The sequence below is a fragment of the Larus michahellis genome, chromosome 1 (assembly GCF_964199755.1).
Source record: "Larus michahellis chromosome 1, bLarMic1.1, whole genome shotgun sequence".
Lineage (NCBI taxonomy): Eukaryota > Metazoa > Chordata > Aves > Charadriiformes > Laridae > Larus > Larus michahellis.
The window spans coordinates 103,367,373-103,391,388 of NC_133896.1; the positions used below are offsets into that span (position 1 = coordinate 103,367,373).

Below are 24,016 nucleotides of genomic sequence, written 5' to 3' on the forward strand. Positions count from 1 at the left end.
AGCAAAAAACAGCTGACAGAGAGAGGGAGAGGAGGGATTGTGAACTCAGTCTTCTCAAATCTGTAGGGCTCTCCTTTCTGGAGATCAGAAGTTCTGCAGTTAAGCATGGAAGAGAGCATTAGTCTTATTCCTTCTCCAACTTCCATTTTAATTAACTGCATGGGTTGGACATACTAACTCTTTCATTTCTTGCCTTAATTTCCCCATATTCGAGATTATTCACAGTTTACCCACTTGAGAATTTGAATTCTTTTACCTGCAGGCAACCTTAACAAAATGAGTAAATATCGTGACGTGTGTTGTTGCAATGATCCTGTCCTTGCACAAATAAAACCAATGCTTCTACCATCTGAGAGGTATTTTAAACTGTGATGGAATTAGGTTCTCTGACTGTATATAGTTTTAAAAAAATCTTGATATAATTTTTAGAGATGAAGAAAAAGAGGTTTTATTTCCTCTAGGCTTTTTCTGTGGGTTTCTCTTCCATGAAGGAGGGGGATAAAGTATCCGTCAACCAGCAGGTTGTGTGTGTAGCGGAGATAGGCTGTTGAAAAAAAGAGGACTAGAACAAAGCAGCCTGTCTACAGTCGTAGTTTGCATCCTGAGCTGTGAGGATTGCCTTCCAATTAATCCCTTTTGTAGTCTCCCTGTGATCAGTGTTGGCGTTTTTTTTGTTCTCTTTCTGTTTTCTGGAGCTGAGGTTTCTTGGGCCTGTTTTGTTTTTCCGTGTTTTGTTCTTTGTGCACATGCATATTCTCTTTCTCTCCCTTCCCATGTATAAAATGTTATTTCCCCACACACATCCTTGGTTTTCTTATTTTACAAGCAGAACTTGTTGGCTTGATGACTTAAAAGTGCTTTAATTCTGAACAGGAAATGTGAAAGTGAATTGCTTTGCAATTATGTTTATTTTGTGGTACCGGTTTGAGGCTGGAAAATTCAGGTGGTCTGTAGAATTGTGCATTTCTTCTCTCTAACAAATGTTTCTGTGGATTCCAGCAGGTATTCATTAGAAGTTGCTTCATTTGCCTTGCTCTGGGACGTTTTACCTGCAAACTGTTTGCATGTCCTTTGCTTGGTGTCGTAAATTATCTCCTATTCATGTATTTCTGAAAGAAGAGGGTAACTGATCTGTTTTCAAATGATGGGATCCATATCCTACTTAGCCAGTTAGGGAAACAAAGAGTTACAGTGACGGTAACTTTTTCTGCCCACCTTCTTTGATTGCAGATCAGCTGGCTCCAGCTTCAAGCAGCATGGCAAAAGCGAAATGAGAGAAGCCTGGTGTGCGTGGCGGGGAGAGCAGTAGGCTATTCTGGGTTGTGTTTTAGAAACGAAGTTCATTTAGGACTTTGTTATTAGGATTGTCAGAAGGCGTTTGTCAAGGCATCATGATACGGGCTTTCCCCTCCAGCCGGGTTTCTGTGTACACCATACCAGCTCCATATGACTCTGAGCAGGCTGCAAGGCAGGTAAGAGACACCAGCTAAGCTTCACAGCAGGAACACAGTAAATGATCTCTCTGCCCACCATGCTGTGTATTGACCTCTGTTCTTCCTATGCAAACTGTTCCTAACCAAAGCGATAGCAATCTTTCCCCCCACTTGCATAGCTTGAAGTGCGTCGCAAATATTTGGGTTTCATATGTGACATAGCTGACGTCACCTGTCTTTCATAGCATGAAAGATATTATCTCAATTGAAACCTCCTCAAAAATTAACAGGGTAAATATACTAAAATATGGTACAATAGCTCTTCTTGTGCTGTCTTACTAATTGATGCCTTCCTGTGTCTTTCTCTAGGAAAGTCCGCATATTCGCTACTGCCCATCCTACCGAGAAGGCTTGTGTCAGAAGTGCTGTTTCTTCAAATGGATGAGGCTGTGTTTCTGGAGGAGATGGCTTCTAGGAACATTACCTATAGTTTCTTTAATAGTTACAGTAATCGTCCTAGTCCTGCATTATTCATTCTGTAAGTGTAACTCTCCAGCGTGGTCTGGATGGGATGGGGTTTTTTTCCCACTGTGGGAATGATTAACCTGAAAAGTTCTGCACTAAGCAGCTAAGCATGTAATGTGTGTATAAACTACTGACTTTCCCTTCTCCTTAATGTCTTTGCTAAAGAAACAAAGTGCACAATAGTTTGCAGTTGGTAGTTGCACAAGAATAACGAAGGTATGTATTTTATCTCTAAATTTTTTGTCTCTGCTCATGAATGCCATCGTTACTATAATTGTCATCTTTCCCAAGAACCTATAGGAATTAACTGTGTATCTTCTATTCACTTTTTCAAAACAGAATGGCTACCTAACTTAGGTACACTCCTTCCCAGACCTCAACACATAGCCATTAAAACATTATCTCTTCAAGAGTATAATGCTGCAAAAAATTGAAGTTTAACAATTAAGCTTCCTAGTAGAAATGCTTGCCTGAACATGTACTTCATTCCCCTTCTGTCCTCCTAGGCATTATTTTGTCAATGGGATTGACTCAGTGCTCTGACTATTACTGCATGTTTCTCTTAAGAACTAATACCTACAGATACCAAGGACAAATATGTGCCTCTGCAAACCTCTTGTTCTGGAAGCTTTTCTGTAATGTTATTAGGTGTGCTAATTTGTTTAACCCTTTTTTCTCAGCTCCAGCTTTCTCCTTTATTTATATTGGTGGAAGTGTAGAAATTCCTAATTTGACTTACACAAATGACTTAAATGATCCAAAGTCACAGAAATTCCTCCTGCAAGCAGAAGCAATCCAAAATTATGTAAGTTCCCACATAACTATAGCAATATATATTTATTACACAATGAGACTGGGAATGAGGAGAAAACTCCAGTTAGTCACAATTTTTTTTCTTTCAAAGTAGTAAGTTTAAACCTAGCAAGTGGCTTGGCGGTGTACATCTTTAGGCATGTAGCTAGGTAACCAGGGCTGTGTGTCTCTCAGTAAAGCCAATGTTTTCTAGGTAACAAAACCTGTGGGTTTCAACGTTATGGGTAAATTTTTCTTCTTAAAGGAATTTGGAGCGTGTTTTTTTGTTTTATTTTGTTTTACTTTACTCAAACGCTCTTCCTTGTTACATTTTTCTCATTGATTTTCTTTTAGTTATAGCTCCAATTCAATGCTTAACGTTTTGTTTTGGTTTCCCCTATCCCCCACAACAATGCTTGCTTTCTTGCACTTCTTATTTGAGTTCCTATTTGTGAGATCAATACTGTTTCCTGGGCACATGTGAACAGCAATCTTAAACACAAAGCAGTTCTCTGTTAGCCTGTATTTCCCAGAAGAGCTAATCTAGTGTCTCAAAGCTGCTTTGTGCACAGCCAATACAAGTTGCTCATGTCGAGATTGTATGCCAGCAATTTAAAAACTGACACAAAAATGTAAATGTATTCATAAAGTTTTCTTTTTTTGTGGCTAATTAAGAGCTATCTTAATGGTCTTGAAATGTGATGTGACTTAAAAGTAATTTTATTTTTTTTGAGTGGAAATGAATGCACATGTATGATCCTTATTTGATATGTTTTGTGGAAATGATGGATAGTGCTTCTAACATGGGAGGGTGAGGAAGAGGAAAGGAAGAAAAAGACAAATACTTTCTAGCATAAGAGAATGACATTAAAGAGATATTGACACTAAAATGTAATGCTTTACATTTTCTTTTGCCATGGTTTAACTGTCAGTTTGCAGAAACATATGAGTCTTCCTCCTTGGGAAAGTATTACTTGAAGTCTGTAGTGGTTGCTTTCAGGTAGGTACCATCCCAGATATTGTTGTGTTTGTCTTTCTTACCTTTTTTCATACATTTTAATTTAGTTGTATGGGAGAATATGCAGATGTCTATAACAGGGAATTAAAAATGCAGAAATGCACTTAGGTATTTGAGCTCAGAGCTAATCTAATCGTGTAATTTCTGTCATGCCCTGTAGAACTGTTGAGAAAAATTAAGTTTGATTAATTGTGGCTTGGTTTACAGATTGCTCTGTAGTCTATTCACCTACTTTTGATTTTTGAAATTGCAGTTTAGCAGGGTTTTTTCTCTGCCACTTGCAGAATCTTAATTTGGTTTTGTCAGTTTGGATGTAGTTCCTTTCTAACTTCTCAAGACAAAACTTAAAGGTATAATTTTGGGCAAAGCTCCTGTAAATACATTGAGCAGATGGCTACTACTATCCTGATAGGCTTTCAAAAGTTCTGGATGGTCAGTCCATAGGCCATTTTGAAAGGAAGAGTGTGATTGATTGACTGTCTCTTTAAATCACTTAAGTAATACTTTATGTATGCACACATACACGATATTTATTTTAACAAGAATTGTGTGAAATGTTGTATCAAGGTATGGGCATAAAATTATATTGTCATATGGTGTGAGACTCAATTAAAAAAGTTGAGGAAAATGTGTCTAGAAATGTAATATGGTCTTAAAAGTGTATAATTATGCAGCAGGGATGGAAACATCCAGTTCTGTAAGAATGATTGCAAGGATTTCCTGCGTGGTGTAGTTTTCAGCCTCCGTGTGTTACTCTTTAAGCAGCATATTTTTGAAGTATTTCTATGGTATAGAAAAAGCAATTGTTAAACAAGAGAGCTTTTTGCCTTGTATTCAGCTTCAACTTTTTGCATAGCAATTCAACTGTCTATGGAACTGTGAAAGCCAAAAATGCAGACCAGTGGAAAGCATGTCCAAAATAATAATTAGATTGCACTTATCAGGCATTTTTTTCCCTCCACAGCGAAGGAGAGTCTGGACTTCGAGCTTACTACTGGAATACATTCTGGGCACCACAAGATATGGTTGCTTCTCTTAAAAAATTAACCCCAGTGGAACAAAAAAAAATCAGTAGTAAACAAGCAGCTCAGCTGTTCAATTCTTCTGGGGAGGAAGATTTTGATCTCATTACAATGGAGCTTTTTGGTAACAATGTACCTGTCATTTAATACTTATTCTGCCTTTTTTTCTCTCTCAAGTTTGTTTCTTTGGCTTGTGTAGCTGATAGTTATTAAATTTCAGTTTCAGATTCCACAGAATATGATGTGATGCTAAAATCAGGTAATTATTCTTCAAGCCTAATTAATATCACTATGGGGGAAAAAAAATCCTGTAACATAAAAATGACAGTTTCCCAGTTATTCTTTTATCTGTAGGGCCTATGAACTAAACCAGACTGGGAACCTCTGTGGCCTGTGCTTCAAATAAAGGCTGAGATTAAAATGTCTCACAGCTTTTATTCTGGTGTTCTGACTAGAACGGTTGAAATTCAATAGATCCCACTGAACTGCAATGAGCTGTGGCTCCTTTTCTTGGCATCTTTTAAAAAGCTAATATATAAAATTAGACATCATTCATTTGTCTTGTGACGAGATAATTTTGGTTATTCAGAGTTTGTGATCAGCCAAATACTGTAGACCTTTAATTCTCTTTGCCTCGTTTCTCCATATCAAGCACACGTCAAGATTGGTGTCATATTCTTAGTGTTCTCATTGCATGGAGAGGGGCGAAGAGAAAATGGCAAAGGAAGCAGTAGGTTTCAAGCAGAGATGGTAGTAGCTGCAGCCAAGTCCCCTCCTGCTTGCTGAGTGTATGATGAGCTGATGGTGGTGAGGTGCTGCGCTTTCTCGGCTAGAGCAAGAGGAGAATATGATGCAGCCTGGCAGGGAAAAGGGAACAAAGTTGTAAAAGTAAGGGAAGAGGAGATCAGAATAGTCAAGAAGTGCGGGTAGGCGATTATTGCCACCTCTTCTGAAATTTTATCCAATAACTTAATTTATCTTTCAACTTAACAGTTTTTCAGCCACTGATCTAGCTTCTTTTGTATTAGCAGTATCCTTTGACCTGTATGCCAAGCCAGGCAACAACAGGACTCTAACTCTGATGAATCCCAAAAAGTCTTTTTATCAATGGAGGCTGCGAGTTCCTTCTAACTATGTGGTGAGACTGGTAGTTATCACTTTGCATGGTGTCACTCCAGAGAGCTGTGCATCACACCACTTATCAGCATATGATTTCCTTCTTCCTCTGCAGAACAAGATCATTACAAGGTATGATAGTACAGAACAAAGATGTTTTATTGAGCTGTACAGAAACTCTCAAGCTGTCACAATATCAAAATGATATCAAAACGGCTTCCAAAATGTAAGATTATAAATACAACTTAATTAAAAATCTTGTGTAAGGCTATAAAAAATTCTTCCATATTATTCTCCCCCCTCAATGAATTATAAATTCTTGTGGGTTTTGTTCTACATTATGACTAATTTCTACTGGTTTCGATTTCATGCATTTACTGTCACAACTCAAAAAGATACAGACTTTAACTTTTTTAGAGTATTGTATTCTATTACTTTTAGAAAACACGTGTTTTATAACAGTCCAGTCACAAACAAATCCCTGTTCATAACAGGGGTTTGTGTGTATGGAAGGCTCCAGCCCCGGAGTCACTGTGTAGTCCATTTGCATAAATGAGAACAGATGATCTCGTAACCTTCAGTGGCCACACTGCTCCCACTTTCCAGAGCCAAATTTCATGTGTGGACATGTTATCCACCATGAACTTGTTTTATTAACAAAATAAACAAACAAGAATCTGCGGATGGATGGTTTCAACAGGGGAATTATTTTTTTTTTTTAAAGAACTTTTAGGAAGAGACTAGCTGAGCATGCAGATTCAGTTGGCAGTGTCTGAAACACATCTATTTAATAGTGATTTTACTACTTGAAATGAGTAGGTGGTCCTCTTCATCTCTGTTAACATACTTCTCTTCCTTATGCAACAAGCCAGAGGAGCTTGCCATTATTGGCAGACTGTCGGAAGGCCAGGAGTGGAGTGAACACAGTGTTTTTGTAAGGAGTTAGACTCAGATTGTAGCATAACATGGAGAATCCCATTCCTGATGCTGGACTACATCTGCTCTGCTGCTGATTATGGGTTATTGCCAGGACTGTTAGTCCATTGTGCATTATTAGCGATGGTTCAGCTTTTTAAGAACCAGAAATGTAGAGTCAGCGACATGCATGAAAGAAACAGGAAGCTAGCAAAATCAACAAACACATGTGTAAGATATAACATGTTCAGAGAACATCAATGCATTAAGTTAAGACCAAGTTCACGAATGTGCATTGATGTCCGGCTATCAAAGAACTGGAACAGTTTGGTGACTGAAATGATCATAAAAGCCCTATGGTGCCTCCAGAAAGTTGACTTTTTTTGGTTACTTTTATTGCCAGCCTAGCAAATGTGTCTTTTCGCATGTGTCTATCAGTTTTCTACTTAAGCTAAAAGCAGCTAGTCTCATACTTAGGACAGATGCATGATATCCATGACAGCCAGGAATTGTATTATAGCCATTATTCCCTGATGTCCAGGTCCAGGATCACACGTGGTGATTAAAATGATTCTCACCAGTTTCTGTAAACTGCAGTAATACAGCTGTTCAGAGACAAATACTAGAGTGAGTGAGCTGAGATTGCGAGGTGTACTGTAAAAGTAGGCATGTCGTGAACAACTCTTCTCATATGTGCCTGCCTTGCCTTTCTGATGATACTGTGACAAAAAGCACAGCTAGAAGATAAGCCAGGCTGTTGACAAGGTAGAATATCAAGAAGATTAAGATGCTGAAAGATTTCCACGTGGCAGTGTGAAGGGGACTCAAATTGTTCATTATATAAAGGATTTGACAGATATTATGATAAAGAAGATTTAATAATGTCTACAGAAGAGAAGCAAACCACAGATCCATTGAAATGGGTGCAGGAAATAGCCGGCTAAAAGCAGAAGAGGACTACTTTCAGTTTAAGGTTTAAAAATTTGATTTTAATGCTGTTACTCTGGATCTCAGTGACAAGTCAAAGAACTTGATGCAGGGGTATGATGGAAATACTCTCTTACTGTGAGGTCTGATCTTAATTGTTTTCATTTGCTGTGCATAGAAAAAGAGAAAGGTGTTAGAAATTTTTCACACAAAGTTGTGAATTAATGAAAAGAAATCCAAAATATGCTGCGTATTTCAAAATGGGATAAAGAGCAAATTTACAGATGCAAGAAATAGCGTCTCAAATTACAAGCGATAGTAAGTATTCAAGCTTCAAGATATAAATTAACTCCTCATTATTTAAACAAATGGAAGACAATAATAAGAAACAGTTGCCATGCATGGCACTCCACATCTTGTGTGACAGCTTTTGTGACGTGAAACCAAGCCGAATGTTAATAGATTGGAAAAGCTTTGGGTTTGTTTTCTGTTGTGTTGGTGCTGCACAACACTGCTGGACTGGCACTTGTTGCCTTTTCAGTGCTACCCTCTACTACTCAGTACCACTATCGCTACTGAAGTAACATAACCTGGTACTGCCTTCCTGATGCTTCTACAGGTCTGAAAACTCCAGGGCACCTGTTAGGCAAGAATATCTGTGATCTTCACCCTGAGTGACTCAGCCTCGGTGCTAGGAAACTCGAGCATCTTGTGTAGTGTCAACTGGGTGGAAGAATAAAAGGGAAGTGGTAGTCAGGGGAATATTTCTGAAACACAGATGACCAGATCAGTGTTATTTCTGCCCAGTTTCTCAGCAAAGATGACTGGAATGCGGGAAATGTTTTTTTAATGTAATCTTTGCCATATTTCAGATGGTGTGGACCTGGGGCCTGGACTCCTGTTGTACGTTTAACTTCGTCAAGTAATGTAATGTTGCTTACCTTCTCGCTGGACCGAAGAGGAGAAAGCAACATATTAAAAGCTCACTTTCAAGCCATTCCTAAAATCAGTAAGTAATTACTAGAAACAGCCATCTGACGTAAGCACACCTATTCCTCTTGTTGCCTCTAAAAAAAGTTGATACTGCCTGAATGTATCTAGGGGGAGGCGATGTTGGCATATGACTCAGGGAATTGTCATTCTGATCCACTTAAAAGAAAATGGCTGAGAACTGAGCAAAGAATAGAGAAAATCCTTTGGTCTGGGAGATTTTTTGTCTTCCTGATTACTACCCAAGTCATCTTTCCCAGAGATTACTCTTACTACACAGGTAGCACTGTTATTCATGAGCAATGGTAGCAGAGCAGCCAGCCAGATAGCACTACAGGCACTCTATGTCTAGCCAAAGCTAGATAGCCCCAGTGGCAGAGCAGCACTTTTATAATTTTTGGCAATCTATCCCGGCTCTGGGAATGCATGTTTAATGAAAATGGAAAACAAGAGCAAACACTTAGTTCTAATATGTCTTTGATCCTTTTCTGAAAGCACTGTTCCATGTAGTTAACTGTATAAGAACAGTGTGTTCAAGACCCATGAAGTATATTCCAAACCTATGCAATACTATGAATTTTGCATGAGTTCTGGATGATTAGTGAAATATTTTGAATAATGATAAACCATAGTATTTTACAGGAGATATAGGGGTTTTGCAAGTGAAAGCTTAGCCACAGTTATTTGGTGAGGTCTAAGTGAAAGAATTTTGAAAATTAAGCATAGGACTATTTTTTTAACTTGTGGAATAAATCATAGAGCTTGTGATAAACTTCTCCAAAGCTTGCGCATTTCAGCTTTTGTTTCTGTGGATGCTGCTTAAGCAAATACTCTCATCCCATGAACATTATAAATTAGAATCGCTTCATTGTTCTGAAGATGGGCACTCCAAATTACGTCTAGCCCAGGTTTTGCCACAAAATTTTGCTATTTTCAAAATTGTCTTGATTTCTGTTATAATCATATTTGCATTCACTATGTTACCTAAAGGAATCCAAAAGCACTAAGGACTGGATATCTAGGAGAGTCCTTGGTAGGAAATAAAACCTCATAGATATTGTTCAAATGTGACATGAATTCTCAGACTGAGAACTGGCACACAAACTTCCTGGTTTACATTAAATTAATCAGAGGTTTCACTTCGTTGGGCTGATTGCTTTTTAATTTTTGAAAATGTCTACAGGAAGTTCAGCAGTAAATTGGAAGGGAGAAGTCTGTTTTGTCCGCATTTAATTGCTTCTTCTGCTTAACCATCAAAGAACATTTTAAAAAAAAAAACTCCAGTCAGAGGTGTTTTGTGCCTGTCCTTTAATTGCGATTTGATCCAAAAATAGGAGAAATTCAGAGAGATGGGGAGGTGGAAGTTACATGATTTTCTGTTAATATAGGCAAAACCTGAGTTTAATATGGCCACAACTCATTCTTCTAACTCTGTACGTAGGAAAGAGTCCTAGCAAATGAAGTAGGCTCTGCACTTTAGCCCAGCTGAGATAACTGTGTTCCTTGCTGATATATTTCTCTCCCAGTGTGTGGTGGTCATTATATTTCCTGGAACGGGACACTGAGTTCCCCTTATTACCCAAGTTACTACCCACCAAACATTGACTGCAGCTGGATCATCAGAGTAAGTGTTGGGAACTCTTCTGAGTAGTGATGACTTTGCTTTATGTGATTTAGACATAAAATTGGGAGAAATGGCTTTCAATGTGGGTGAAATTAAGGGAAAACCAGACTGATACCACTGCACCTAACTTCTTCTCAGGCACCCTTTTCTTTCCTGATCTATGTAAAAGTGTCAGCTGTGGGAAGGAAACATTGCCAGCTTCCAAAAGGTTATTAATCATGACAGAAACAAGGTGGCGGATAAGATGACAAATCCTAACAGACAGAGCAAATTGCTAATAATCAAGGCTTTGCTTCTATGTCAGAAAGAAAAAATGGTTATGTAAATCATGCCTCATATGATGGATTTCCCTGTATTTCCCTGAATTCTGCAAACAGGACCTTCTCTGGCTCAGAAATTCAGCTCTGGAATTCCAGCAAGCCCTTTGGCAGGACTTAGAATCTGCTCATGATTCCCACCAACTTCCTGGTGTGTTTAGCTGTTGCTCCATTAAGCATTTCACTACTTTTTTGGCTTTCCCTGGAATAGGAGGTTCTTCATGTCTTTTAGCTTGTAACAGTCACTACCTTTCACCTGCTCAGTGAAAATTATTAGCAGCTTGTAGCATAAAACTCTCATCTATGTGCAAGAAAGGGAAGAAAAAGGCTTTCTAAAACAGATGCATAACTAATGCAGTTGAGTGCCTACTGGCTACCACAGATGTCTTAAACTAACATAACCTACTGGAACGTGTGGCAGTACAAATATAGCATGAACCTCGGATACATTGCTTTGTGCTGGCTGCAGGAAGGCTTACACTACTTTATCTGGCACAGTATGGCCAAAGTTGGGCCTAAAAACTTTTCTATACATGTTTAAAATAGCGTTTTCTTTGGTTCTTCAAAGGTGCTGATTTGCATGATAAAAAGTGCAGTATTTTGCAGTATACTATCTGATAATAAGTATAACAAGATTTACCATCTTAAAAGCACAGGCCTTTTCATTTTGTGGATGTATCTGTCAGGATATTTATCCTTTTATTTTTAGGCACCATTGCCTGGCTACAAGCTCTCATTAAAAATCCTCGTAATACAAATTCAAGAGAAGTCTCCAGGGTCCAGTAAATGTGATAAAGACTGGTTAGAAATCGATGGGGTTAGGTGAGTAAATACACTATTTTCTGACATTAATTTGCACTTTGATGTTCTGCGTAACATACTGTGCTTAAGAAAAAAGCATCTTGCCACTTCCAGTGCAGAAAGATACCTTTCAACAAGAATTGGCATGCTTCCACTGAATTTCGACAGAATGGTGTTCTTAATACTGCCCTAATACCGAACACTTGTCATTACGTTAATTTCAGCATCCTGCTTTTTCTACAGAGTTAGGCTTTTACTTACTCTGTTATTCCCCTTAAGAGCAATGATATAGAAAACTGCAGGATTTTATGCAGTTGCAGTTGAACTGTAAATTCCTAGCAATCACTTTGACATGGGTGAAGAGCTTATGTCATCTGAAGTTTCATTTTCTATATCACTTACTCTTCAGTGATTGTAATTGTTTTCCGTAAATAACACAAATTGCAATAGATGTGCTTAAAAACCCAAAACATTATTCAAAGTGATTTGTCTCTTGGAAGGAGTGGATTTAAACTGGCAGCAGCTGTTGGGTTTGCCTGTGTGATCCCATTACTGGATTTGTAGCCTTTTGAGTTTGCAAACCTAAATGGGAAATCTGAAATCAAGCATGCTTAGAAGTGGTTTGTATTATAAGGAATAATTCTGACATTGATTATCTTGCTGTATTTTGTTTCAAAGTCTGCTACTCCCAGAAAAGTTGTGGAGTGGAACGCATTAGTCAATAGTGTTTCTAATACTTCTGTTGGGCTGTTTTAACACTAAAAAAATATATGATCTTTATTGTGTTGTTTTAAAGCTTTTTGGCATTGGTACCCTTCAGTAAAAGGAGAGGTAGCTGGATGGAGGTGGTCAGTTTGGTTAGAAATTAATTATTCTCACTTTTGCCTTGCTAGATACTGTAAAGCTCTTTCAGAAAACAACAGAAACAGAGAATATGGCTATTCTGTCACAATCAACTTCCATTCCGATGAACTGGTCACCCACAGAGGGTTTTATATTGAATACAAAGCCTTCAGTCACACAGACCGTAAGTGAATAAGCACATACTTTAATTTTTAAGGAGAAACCTTTGAGAAACCATGCTTGACAGACCAGCAACATACAAGTTGAACTTCCTTTTTCTTAACCTAATTGCAAGAGATGAATGTTTAATGTATTATGTATTTAATTGAACATATAGATGTATAAAAGTAGATAAAAGATACTTTTAGAAGCTAGCACTTATTTTCTTAATAACACTTCTGTAAAATGGGAAGTAGAAGTAAAATTTCCCAGTTTCTGTAGATCTAATTATTTGGCACTTTGCTAACATCTTAAAATACCCAAGCAGTAACATGAAAATAATATAACAGAGAGCCTGTAAGCATGACTATTCTGCCAACAGGAGTTGTCTCGACCGAGCGTGGTTCTGTAAGACTTAGAGTATTTATGTATTAAGATCTCTGCTATAGATTCTTGCTTTGTGCCTTTCATTAGAAATAAGTGTTGGATTTTGTGGTCAGTCATTCTATAGAACTCAGGGATTTATTTTTCCACCGATGTGTGTCTCTTTCTACTGGAAAAAGTTACAAACTATAATGTGTGCTACAGTTACTCAAAAATGGTTCAGAGACAAGTCAAAGCCTCAGAATACTTTTTTTCTACAGAGAAAATCCCCAGTCTTTATTGCGTGTACAAGTCTTTACTTTCTGTGTGCTCTGCTCAGTTTCTAGCCAGCAGGTGGCTCAAAGTCATTCAATCTTAAGTCACAATCTTAAGGATCTGTATTAAGACTCACCAGGAGGGGTGGCTTAGGTGTGATGCGTCAGTATCAAGTTGATAAAGTAAAGACATTTGTGGAGGGCTATCTGAGGGAGCAGAATGTATTGAGAGCACTGGTTTTCCACGACAGCCTTGCCTGTAGCAATAGTGAGAGGGGGTGAGGGGTGGGGAATATTCATTATCTCCCACATCTTTAGTACCTGCAGCCACCCGCCTCAGATTAGCTTCTTCCCATTGCTGGGAGCCTACCAAAGCAAGGTTATTGAAAGTCTCAGACACTGCTCTGAGTTGACCTGGAAAGCCAATGCCGGCCATCAGCTGAACAACTTCAGGGAATGGTGAAGTGAACACAGAGAGACTCCCGATTTGAGCTAGTGCTAGATGCATAGTGTATGCTTTCCTCCCACCAGCATCATATGCAAGGCAGTGAAGAGGACTAAATAACTCCAGATTGGAATTGATAAAATAATGTTGGGCAAATGTGTTTGGTCCTTCAGTCTGATTTAGCTGTTAGTTTGCCTGTGGTGCTAGAGGGGGAAAAAAGTGTTTGCCTGTGGTGCTGGAGGGGAAAAAAAGTTTAAGTTGACTCAACCTGGGCAGAAAGGGGAGATTTTCATATCATCCTTTTTTTTCATATCATCTTTTTTTTTTTTTCCTTTTTTTTTTTTGCTGGCACATCTGAAAAAGTGGAAGAGAACACGTATTTTTGACATATTGCAAAGAAAGCCCTTAGCATCAATACTAATTGTTAGTTTAAGTGAAAGAAATCCTTGGTGAAAGGCTGTTCATAATGAAATTGCTAGATAAAGCACTTATTCATATCAGACATGAAGTTGGAATGGCGTAGCACAGAGATGAATTTCTACAACATTTTAATGTCAGGAAATTTGTATTTCTAGTACTAAGGAGAATGCTCCTGTGTAAAAAATGCATTGCCTTAACAAAGAGGTGTTTGCTATCAGTAGTAATTATGCATGTGTGCTGAATCACTTTCAACCCTCAGATTGAGGCAGTGAATATGAATTTAATTTTCAAAGTCCATTTAGGTGAACACTGATTTATTTTATTCAGATTGCTTGACAAAAATATTTGGCAGATTATGCCAAGTAAGATAGCATTTCCTTTTTTAACATTCAATTTAGTTTATAAATGGCACTAGCTTTCATTTTTAATAGCCATTTTAATATTTCTTCATGGTACAGTCCTGTGTTAATGCATTTAGACTGTAACAGCATTTCTAGTGCCATTAATTTAATATTTTTCTAGCTTGTCCTTAGATGTACAGAAGGAACATGCGTTCCTTCAAGCAATCAGCCTGAAGGCTGGAAAGGCTGCTCAGATGGTAGCGATGAATTAGATTGTGGTAGGGGAATTATTTCTTGTTTCTGTTCTACTGTAAACAATTTGCTCCAGGTATTTTAGAGACTAGCTGAAATGATTTCTAAAATATTGGTGGCTGTCTAAGATCACATGAAGGATGTGAGTGAAGATCTAAAAGTCTGGAGAAGAGGCTGTGTAATGCACCTCTTTAAAGAGCGGGAGAACAGAAAAAACAAAAACAAGAAGGGAATTTTACACCAATGTTTACAAGTTAAGCTTCAAAAAATAAAAAATTAAACAATAAATAGTCAAAGTAAACTATTTGTAAACGGTGAAAAAGATATTAAAAACCAGCATGGAGTTGTTTATTTTGTTTTAGTTCTCTCCTGTGAGAGAATAAATAGAGGAGAATTTGTACTTTGACGCTTTCTTGTGTGACAAACATAGCAGTAAGTAAAGGAAACACAGCAAGAAAAAAATACAGAAAACTGTTCCCAGAGAATGGCTGCCAATGTCTCATTACCAAAACGGAAGGATATTTTTGTTGTCATTCTGCCAGTATCTGTTATGGGACATCTCATTATTTTTGTAAGTAAGTAAGTGATCTAAATGATGGATTAGAGGAGATGCTTATGAAATAGGAAAAGTGCCACACAATAGAGAGAGGAATGTATTAAAGAGGGATGTACTTACTTATAAATGATCCTGACAAGCTGGAGAACGAAATGGAGAAACGTATATTCCATTCAATAAAGACAATATCTGAACTTAGGTAATCAAATACACATGTGGATTGCCTAAGTTGCTTTTCTACTGAAAAATGTCTGGGGGGGTGATAGTGACTCAAAAGCTGACTTGAGAGTCACAAAGTCATACAATTTTCTCTGTGTGTTTAGTGTTTGTCAGTTGTTTTGTTGTTTGTTTGGTTGGTTTTTTAAAGTGTCTGGCTAGGATGTAAAACAGGAGTTTGAAAAGGTCTTCCCAGTCACCAGTGGGAAGGCTTCAGCTAGAGTATTGTATCCAGATTGGGCACTGCACATCAAAGATAGGAACAATGAAGAGATGCCAGAAACAGTGATCAGAAGGTAATCCAAGGGCAGAGAGCACAGCACAAGTTAAGACAATGCAACAAGGAGGCTGGCTGTCACTGGAGGTTACCAAAACCAAGCTAGATGAATGTCTGGCAGAGAGATGGCACAGTAACATCAAGGTGATCTCTGGTAGGGAGTGTAGCACATGGCAGCTAGCCATCTATTTGGATGATAAAGCATTTACAGATCTTCCTTCTTCAGGTTGTAATCCAGAACGGTTGAACTGTGTCGACGGGAACTGTAAGCATCAGTATAAGAATTGTAAAGATGATGACAGCTGTGGGGAGGACAGTGATGAAAACAACTGCTGTAAGTATATATTTTTAGCCATTTCCCAAAAGATGGTGGAAGGCAGAAGCAGGAATATGCTTATTTTAATGGATAAATGTAGTATTTCTATACATTTTTTCATAGTACAAAGCACAAGTTTCATAACAGTGAAAACAAAACATGCAGAGTCTAACTAGTTCTTGTAAGAGTCTAGACAAGACATTAACGAAGGATAACCCAAGATAACAGTGATTTTAGTTAGATGACCTAACCACAACTTGCTGGTGATCCTGTTAGAACAGCACTTTTTCCCCAACTGATGCCACATCAGTACCAAATAATGTAAGGGAGAGAGACATAATAGCTTTGGGACTTTTGCCCTTTGCCACCTGCACGGTCTCTTTACTGTAGATCCACCATGGTTATGGACATTGCTGGTGCTACTAATGTCTCCCTAGTGACTTGCTGCATTTTGCCTTTATAATTTTTACCTTGCTTTGACTTTTAGGTCCTTGAGGTAGCGAGGAGTATGTCCTTGTTTGTTGACATAAAATCCCTACCACTGTTTAGAGGTCGCTGTAAACAACTGTTAATAAGAATGATACTAATGGAAGCCTATTGCTGAGCTGTGTGGATTCTGTCAGGATTCTGACACAGTAAACTGTGATAGTCCTTAGCCAAATATTTACTGGAAGGAGGTATAAAGCTCTTCCACAATTTTCTCAACTTTCACTTAAAAACAAAAAGGTTGACTTCTAGATGATATCTGCTGTGAAGATTTATAATTTGTGATGTCAGTAGTGCTGGTGAAAGTAAAACAACAGATCTGACAAGCCTAGCTTGCTCAGTTTAGAGTTAAGTAAAATGGGAGTGAGGACAGTTGGGGGCTCTTCTGTCTTTTTCCTCATGGACAGTGGAGATCATTACAGTGTGATCATTAATCGGAGTGGAACGTTGTCCCTCTGCATAGAGGGACCAGTTAACACCATTACAGACTATGACTCCAAGCAGACTGGAATGTGTAGCTTTGAACAACTTTTACCACTGAGTAGGTTGAACATGCAAGTTGGTTTAATAATTTGACCCCAAATATGTGACATTATCGTCTCTCTCTTATTTCAGCCCACAAAAGTTGCTTCCCTTTTGCATACAAATGTCTCAATGGAAAATGCTTGCTGAAACCAAATCCTGAGTGTGATGGGAAAAGAGACTGTGCAGATGGATCTGATGAAATGAACTGTGGTGTGGTAACATTTATTTAAAAATTAGTTAATGACTTTATGTTAATGACTAATAACTGAGTCAGGAGTTTGTGCTATGGTCAAGCATTATTGTATTAAGAATTGATCACATCAGCTGTGAATTTTAAAAAAAAAAGAAATCTTGTGGTAATATTTGTATGAAAATGTCTGTCTTGAATTTCATACTGCTTCATTTTAAATCCACTGATCCATTCTGTCTATGATGACTTATTTCAAGCAATGCACACTTTCAGGATAAGCTGGTAGGTCTTAGTGCTTGTTTGAGCTGAACGAAGTGCAGTCAAGGAGCTGGGTATATAAGGCGGGAAAAGATATGAGATTTTATTCAAGTGAACTTTTGGAAACAACCCAGCTTAGAATTGTGATTAAATGTCTTTTTTTGAGTTACTAACCTCTTTAGAAAGCTATAAGGGAGGATGGACAATGATTGGTTTATTCCTGATCTACCCATTGTGTGAAAATGGGCAAGTACCCTTTTTACCAATTGCACAGTAAGAAAATACTTTTTTTCCAACTGCTTTGAGGCATATGGCTAAAAGTTTATGTATTAAGCATAGCAAAGTGGAATGACCTTGTGGTTTTTGTTACTATTTTATTCAATTATTTCTATTAGCTTGTGGAAGATACCAGCTTAAGAAAACCAGAATTGTTGGAGGTGAAGATGCAAGATCTGGAAAGTGGCCTTGGCAAGCAAGTTTACAGATGGGAGTGCTTGGCCATGTATGTGGCGCAACTGTTATTTCCAATCGGTGGCTCATATCTGCTGCCCATTGCTTCCTGGATTCTGATTCTGTGAGGTATGAAGAAGTTATACTGTCGTAGAATATTTGCAGTTTAATAACCTTACAGTGTTGCTTTCAAAAGTCTGCAGTAGCTAGTCCTTGTCTAGACAAGTAACTCTGTGACATAAACCCTCAATATTGTTTTCTGATGGCTTCAAAAGTCATAAGTATCTGAAGTAATTATTTCATCTCCATTGCCAGTGAATCCTGCATGATAAAACACACTGTTTTGTTAGATTTAGTGTAAACACTGCTTTTTTTTAAGAAGGCATGGATTTGCTGAGTAGAAGATATGTCCCTTTCTCCCAATAAAAGGGCTATTTATTGATAAGTGGAATGTAAAACTCACCAGTGTTCAGTTTAGGTAGTGTAAATTGAAAAGATATACCTCCTGCATGTGGCAAAGAGGAAACAGTTTAATAATACATTTTTCTGACTTCCAAAGCATGGTACATTGCAAGGAATTGGTCTTACAGCTTCAGGAAATTATTATTGTTAAAAACGGTAAGTAAAACCATTATTTAATATTTTAGGAGGCACAGACCACGACTATAGTGCATCTCTTGTCCTAAGTGGTATTCTACTCCATTCACTTTGGGTTTGATGAATTTCATCAAATACTGACAAATAGATAAAATAGAGTGAACTGTCACTGCATTACTTTCCAATGGGACGTTCTAAAAACATTCTCTTTACAGATACTCCGTTCCTTCGGGATGGAGAGCATATATGGGCTTACATACTATTAATGAAAAGAGCAATCGTGTAGCTATGAGATCAATCAAAAGGATTATTGTCCACCCACAGTATGACCAATCAGTCTCAGACTATGACATTGCCCTGTTGGAAATGGAGACGCCTGTATTCTTCAGTGAGCTGGTACAGCCCATTTGTTTACCCAGCACCTCTAGAGTATTTGTTTATGGAACTGTCTGCTATGTAACTGGCTGGGGAGCCATAAAAGAAAATAGTATGTTCATTTCCTGGATATACTTCTTGCAAGTTTGGCTTAATCTTAAACTTTAACAATAAAATATTTATAGTCATAAGAGAAAATGCTTTGCTTTATTTAGTAGGTCTATAAAAACTAGAAAATGTCCCTTTAGCTACAGTCTGTGAATTCTGAATATTTGCTAGGATGGCAGGTGATAAGTGCCAATACACATACTTAGGAGTCACAGACCATTGAAAAACGAATTATCACAGATTTACAAAAATGTGCCCCTTTTCATGTTCATGGCTCATTTTATCTGGTGAAAGGTCATAAGCAATCTTACAGGTAGCGAAAACAGCAATTATTGCAGAGAAAGAAAGTGTCTCTACCACTGTGTGTGACAATATGAAGCCATGAACAGCAATAATTGCAAAAATATTGTGGAGGTTTTTTCAGTTTGTCTGTCTTAAACAGAGGCAATTTAATGTGTGCCCCATGAAGAGTTCTGCTTGCACGGCTTGGAGTAGCATGCTGCAGTGGGGAGGTGGGAAAAAAGCAGAGTTGGAGAGGGGTTGCGGGGGGAGCCCAAGGGATCTTGGCCCTGTCTCAGCACTGAAGAGGAGCCAGCTTTGAAACTCGGGCTTTGTCTGCTCCTCAGCATTTGCAGCGGTCCCCACAATTGCCCTGAGACATAATCCCTCATGTTTGATCAAAAGCCATATGCTATGATAATTCTGTCTTTCTTAATATGCTTTTTAAAAAAAAAGGTTTAAATCTAGATTATAACGTAATAGCCTAATGAATGTAATGGCTTTACAATTGATACCTTCTTACAAAGTCTTACTTTGTAACAAAATTATGTAGGTAATATTTAACAATCAATATAATGGCATGTGAAAAAAAACAAATGTATTTTTTTATCTTACCTGTTTCACTCCCAACACACCCTCAGAGTCAAATGAGCAAACCAAATCCCAGTAGTACTTCCTCTTATCATCCAGGTACTGAAAAGGTTATGTTCACTGTTGGGTCAAAACATGACTGAGGATATTTAGTTCATAATGACACATTATGCCAATGCTGTGGTACTACAGTACAGAATTAAACTCTTAGCAGCATCGCTTGTGACTTACAGGCTTGATTTTTTTCATTTCCAACCCCCATCCCCACCCCCTCTCCTCCCCCTCCCCCCGCTTCATTCCTCATCTCCTTCCCTAGAAGTGAGAGGATGGACGAGAGTGTAGAAATTTCATTTAATAGGATTTGGACAACATTTGGAGCACAAACATAGTGTAAATAACAACAAAAAGCTTTGGGCATAATTTGAAATGGCATTCAAAGTTAGTCCCAGTGTGTGTAGCCTGTATTATACTGATAATTTACATTGCTTTTTTATTACTTTCTGGCAGAACAAGCTCAAAAGGATAAAGACTAAGGAAATGGAAAGGTGGTGCATAGGGACCTGTATGTCTAGAGAGTAGCGTAGACAACAGCTTTCGAAGTTGGCGGCAGGCAGCAATTGAGGGGAGGGGAATGACGCTCCTGCCATCAACTGGGTAGATTTTGAGTTCAGAGCAAATCTCTTTTGTTTTGACAAGTGGTATTTCTATACCACCATAAACTCTGCAATACCATTTGTATTTTTTTCTAGGTCATCTTGCCAAAACACTGCAGGAAGCTCAAGTGAGAATAATTAACCAAAGTGTTTGCAACAAGCTGTATGATGATCTTATCACATCGCGTATGCTGTGTGCTGGGAATCTTAATGGTGGCGTTGATTCGTGCCAGGTAATCTGGAACTTGTAGAGAAAATACAAAGGAATATTTGTTTATATTGGAAAATTGTTCCAATTTGTTGGGGTTTTTTCCTCAGTAATAGAGTGAAATGACTTGAGCAAACGGTTAATTTAACATGGTAATTAAAGGCTCTCCAGAATAAGGAAGGAAATTTGGCATAGATAATCTCTGAATCTCTTGAGAAATGTTATTTTGCAAAGACAAGGGATAAACTGTGTCAAAAAGAATTATTTTTCATCTTCAACAGTTAAGTTTCCTATAAAAGAACAGAGATGTAAGGATAAAGGGAATAAAGTAAGGGCCACCTGTGATTTTTGCTATTCTAATTGATTTTTTTTTTCCTTTTTTGATGTCTGAGTGTGAGATTAATGAAATACTCTAAGAGTATGATGAGTAATGTATTGTTACTGTTACAAAGAAATACAAAAGGCAAAGGTAAGCTAGGTTTGGTAAATGCAGTCGCAATTCATTTCAATTAGTTTCAATAGTTTCAAATGTTCATTCATGTGTATAGTTACAAGTTGTGATTACATCATGGTATGACAAATTATATGACCTAGTTTATTTGCACGCACAATCAGAAACTGCTCTTCGGACGTACTTCAGCTGTCTTGACTCTGCCTTTTTTCTCCTCAGTTATTAGACTGGTTGTGTACTTTATCAGTATTTAAACTTATTATGACGAATATCCACTTTCAAAATTACAGATATGGTTATTATACCAGTTACTGTGTAAAGGGAGAGAAATGTGTTACTGATTTTAGACTGTGGTAATTTGATAGAATTTTTGTGTAATATTTTACTATTTTAATGTAATAGGATAATTTTTTGCAAGATTATAGCTTGTAATGGGTCAAACTTCTTTATACAGGATAGACTGTTTGCAGGATCTTCCTGCAGTCTCTAAACTCTAATTCAATTAATTATTGTTAACTTTACGTGCGGTTTGTGTATGACCTTAGACCTTGGAACTGTTTTGCAAAACATGTTGTTTTAGAGGCTTGATGTTCCTCAAAAAAATGTGATGCTTAAGAAATGCCCTTGAACTTGATGGACATTTTAACTGATTCAGCTGTATACCATACTGGCCAATCCAGTTTCCAACATGGTGTGCTGTGTTTGAGTCCTACTGTGCTGGCCCTCTGGGCCTTTAAGTTCTTTATCTGTTCTTTGCTTTTTTTCTGTCTTTTCTGTCTCTAATATATTTCCTCTGCAGTGCTAGAAAGGAATGTTGTTGGCACTTCAGGAAACTGCCACAGCATCTGAAACCATTTTACTACAGTTCCAGCCTCCTTCATTTGTTTTCATTTCTTCATGGACACGTAAGCTGTGCCTGTACTGCACAGGTTACACGAAGCTTCCAAACACTTTTCATCTTTAGATGATGTGATATACTTAAGTGAGAAATAAAGTGTTTACTCTTTCAGACTTTATTTTCTTATCACGCTAGGATGTTCTTTGGTCTTGGTTCCTCTTTTTAGGATCCTTCCTCTCTCCACTGGCATACAGCCCCTTTGGTCTTTCAGAACTGGCTTCGGTCTTTCAGAATAGACCAGACTATATAGCCTCCTTTCTCAAGTCCCTGAGATCAGCCTCTTGGATTATCAAAATTGTCAGTACGACAGCAGCCTGAGAGAAAGGAAGAACTGTTCTGGCTTCTTATCACTAGATAATTTTGTTTGGTTGGATGATGGAAGCTTTCTATTGTTATTCTTTTCTCAGTACATGGCTTTCTTCTGACCTCTTCCGTGTTTTAGCTCCAACTGGGGGCAGCAAACAAACTCCAGGGTCAACTTGGAGGCTGCTGACTGCCTTCTATGCAGAAGGAACAGCTGCAGAGATGAGCTGAATTCATAACTGCTCGGAGTTCTGTGAACTGGTCTGTTCACAGAAGGTGTACAAGATTAAAACAATGAAGGACACAAAGCATTTGTGAGCCCAAATGCATTTTAATCCTGTGAACTGAACTAAGTGGGAGATTTTACTTTTCGAAGTTGGTGTACAGACCTGCATGTTCCCTTTGAGAAGCCAGTTCTTATTTACATATTCCTTAGCCTTTGTTCCTTCCTCTCCCTCTATGAATGCAGACACAGTCTTGATGATGAAACTGCTGATGACACTTAATGATGACTGCTTTGTTTTTTGGTTTTGCATTTGTTTTTTCTTTTTTTGGTTGGGGTGTGTGGTATCATTCTGTTCCTATTTAGTACACAGTATAAGAGTTCTGCCTTCCACCTGTGAAAAATTTATGGTCAAATGGTAGCAGAATTCCCACTTTCCATCCCTGTCTTCTCCTCTCCCCATTCAGCCTGTGATTGGTTGCTTTATGAATCCTGTAATGGGACATTAGCAATGAGTAATTTTTTTAAACTTCTTCTTGCCATTGCTTTATATTGATTAGTGTGCTACTTCCGTAAGTTAAAATAAATTGAATAAATTTGACATCTAGCTGGGTACATTCTATTCAGAATTAAGATTCTAATATTAAATTGTAATTTGAGAAAGAGAGGGGCAGGTATTTACTGTCCTTAAATAACTTAACTTTTGTTACAGTGCTCTCTGTGCGTATGTGTGTGCGTGTGCGTGCACTAATGGCTGAACTCCCTTCATTTCAGGGAGATTCTGGAGGTCCCCTGGCCTGCACAGGAAAGGGAAATAGGTGGTACATTGCTGGCGTTGTGAGCTGGGGTGAAGGATGTGCTCGGCGCAATCGTCCTGGTGTATACACTAAGGTGACGGCACTTTATGACTGGATTCGTCAGAATATAAACTGATGTGCCAAGCAGAAAATGCAGATCATCTCCCTTATGAGAGCTGCTTCCTACCGTGGTCTGTCATGTCCATCCCTGATGATATAACATGAAAATGCCATTGACTGTTTCTTTGTGAAAGAATGCACTTTCTTAATGAAGAAACTATAATTTGCTGCTCACCTAGCAGTAACTGTTCAGATTCAGAGATACTTCAGATTCCTTATGGATTCATCTTCATTATCCCCAGTAGAAGGAACAGTACTGCCTTAAAAACAAAATAAAATGGATTAGAACTTGCAATAAAAATGGACCCAAATCTCTCTTTTGCAAATCTTCTCTCCTCCTTCCATCTCCCTTGCTATCTATATATATGTTTCCACATACGCATATCTGGATGTTCATGGCCACATCCTGTATATACTCGACTCATGTCTATTACCTTAGTGATGTTACAGGATTCTAAACATAAATAATTATTTTATGTTTCTTGAAAATACAAATACTGTCATCAGTATAGTCTACAAAGTTGAGATTAATTCATTCTCTAGTTAAGCTGCCACTACACG

The 24,016-nt window shown here is 38.0% G+C and overlaps 1 protein-coding gene across 1 annotated transcript; it reads left to right on the top strand.

Annotated features, from left to right (window-relative positions):
• The first annotated feature begins 1,391 nt into the window (after positions 1-1,391).
• LOC141747386 (suppressor of tumorigenicity 14 protein-like) lies at positions 1,392-23,471 on the top strand. The gene is made up of 17 exons (XM_074597562.1): positions 1,392-1,472; positions 1,803-1,971; positions 2,639-2,763; positions 3,683-3,750; positions 4,733-4,914; positions 5,011-5,049; positions 5,822-6,038; positions 8,621-8,757; positions 10,265-10,362; positions 11,389-11,501; positions 12,374-12,507; positions 15,854-15,961; positions 17,045-17,164; positions 17,798-17,981; positions 18,665-18,936; positions 20,552-20,688; positions 23,313-23,471. The coding sequence occupies exons 1-17, from the start codon at positions 1,392-1,394 to the stop codon at positions 23,469-23,471; spliced, it is 2,343 nt and encodes a 780-aa protein (XP_074453663.1).
• The last annotated feature ends 545 nt before the right edge of the window (positions 23,472-24,016 follow it).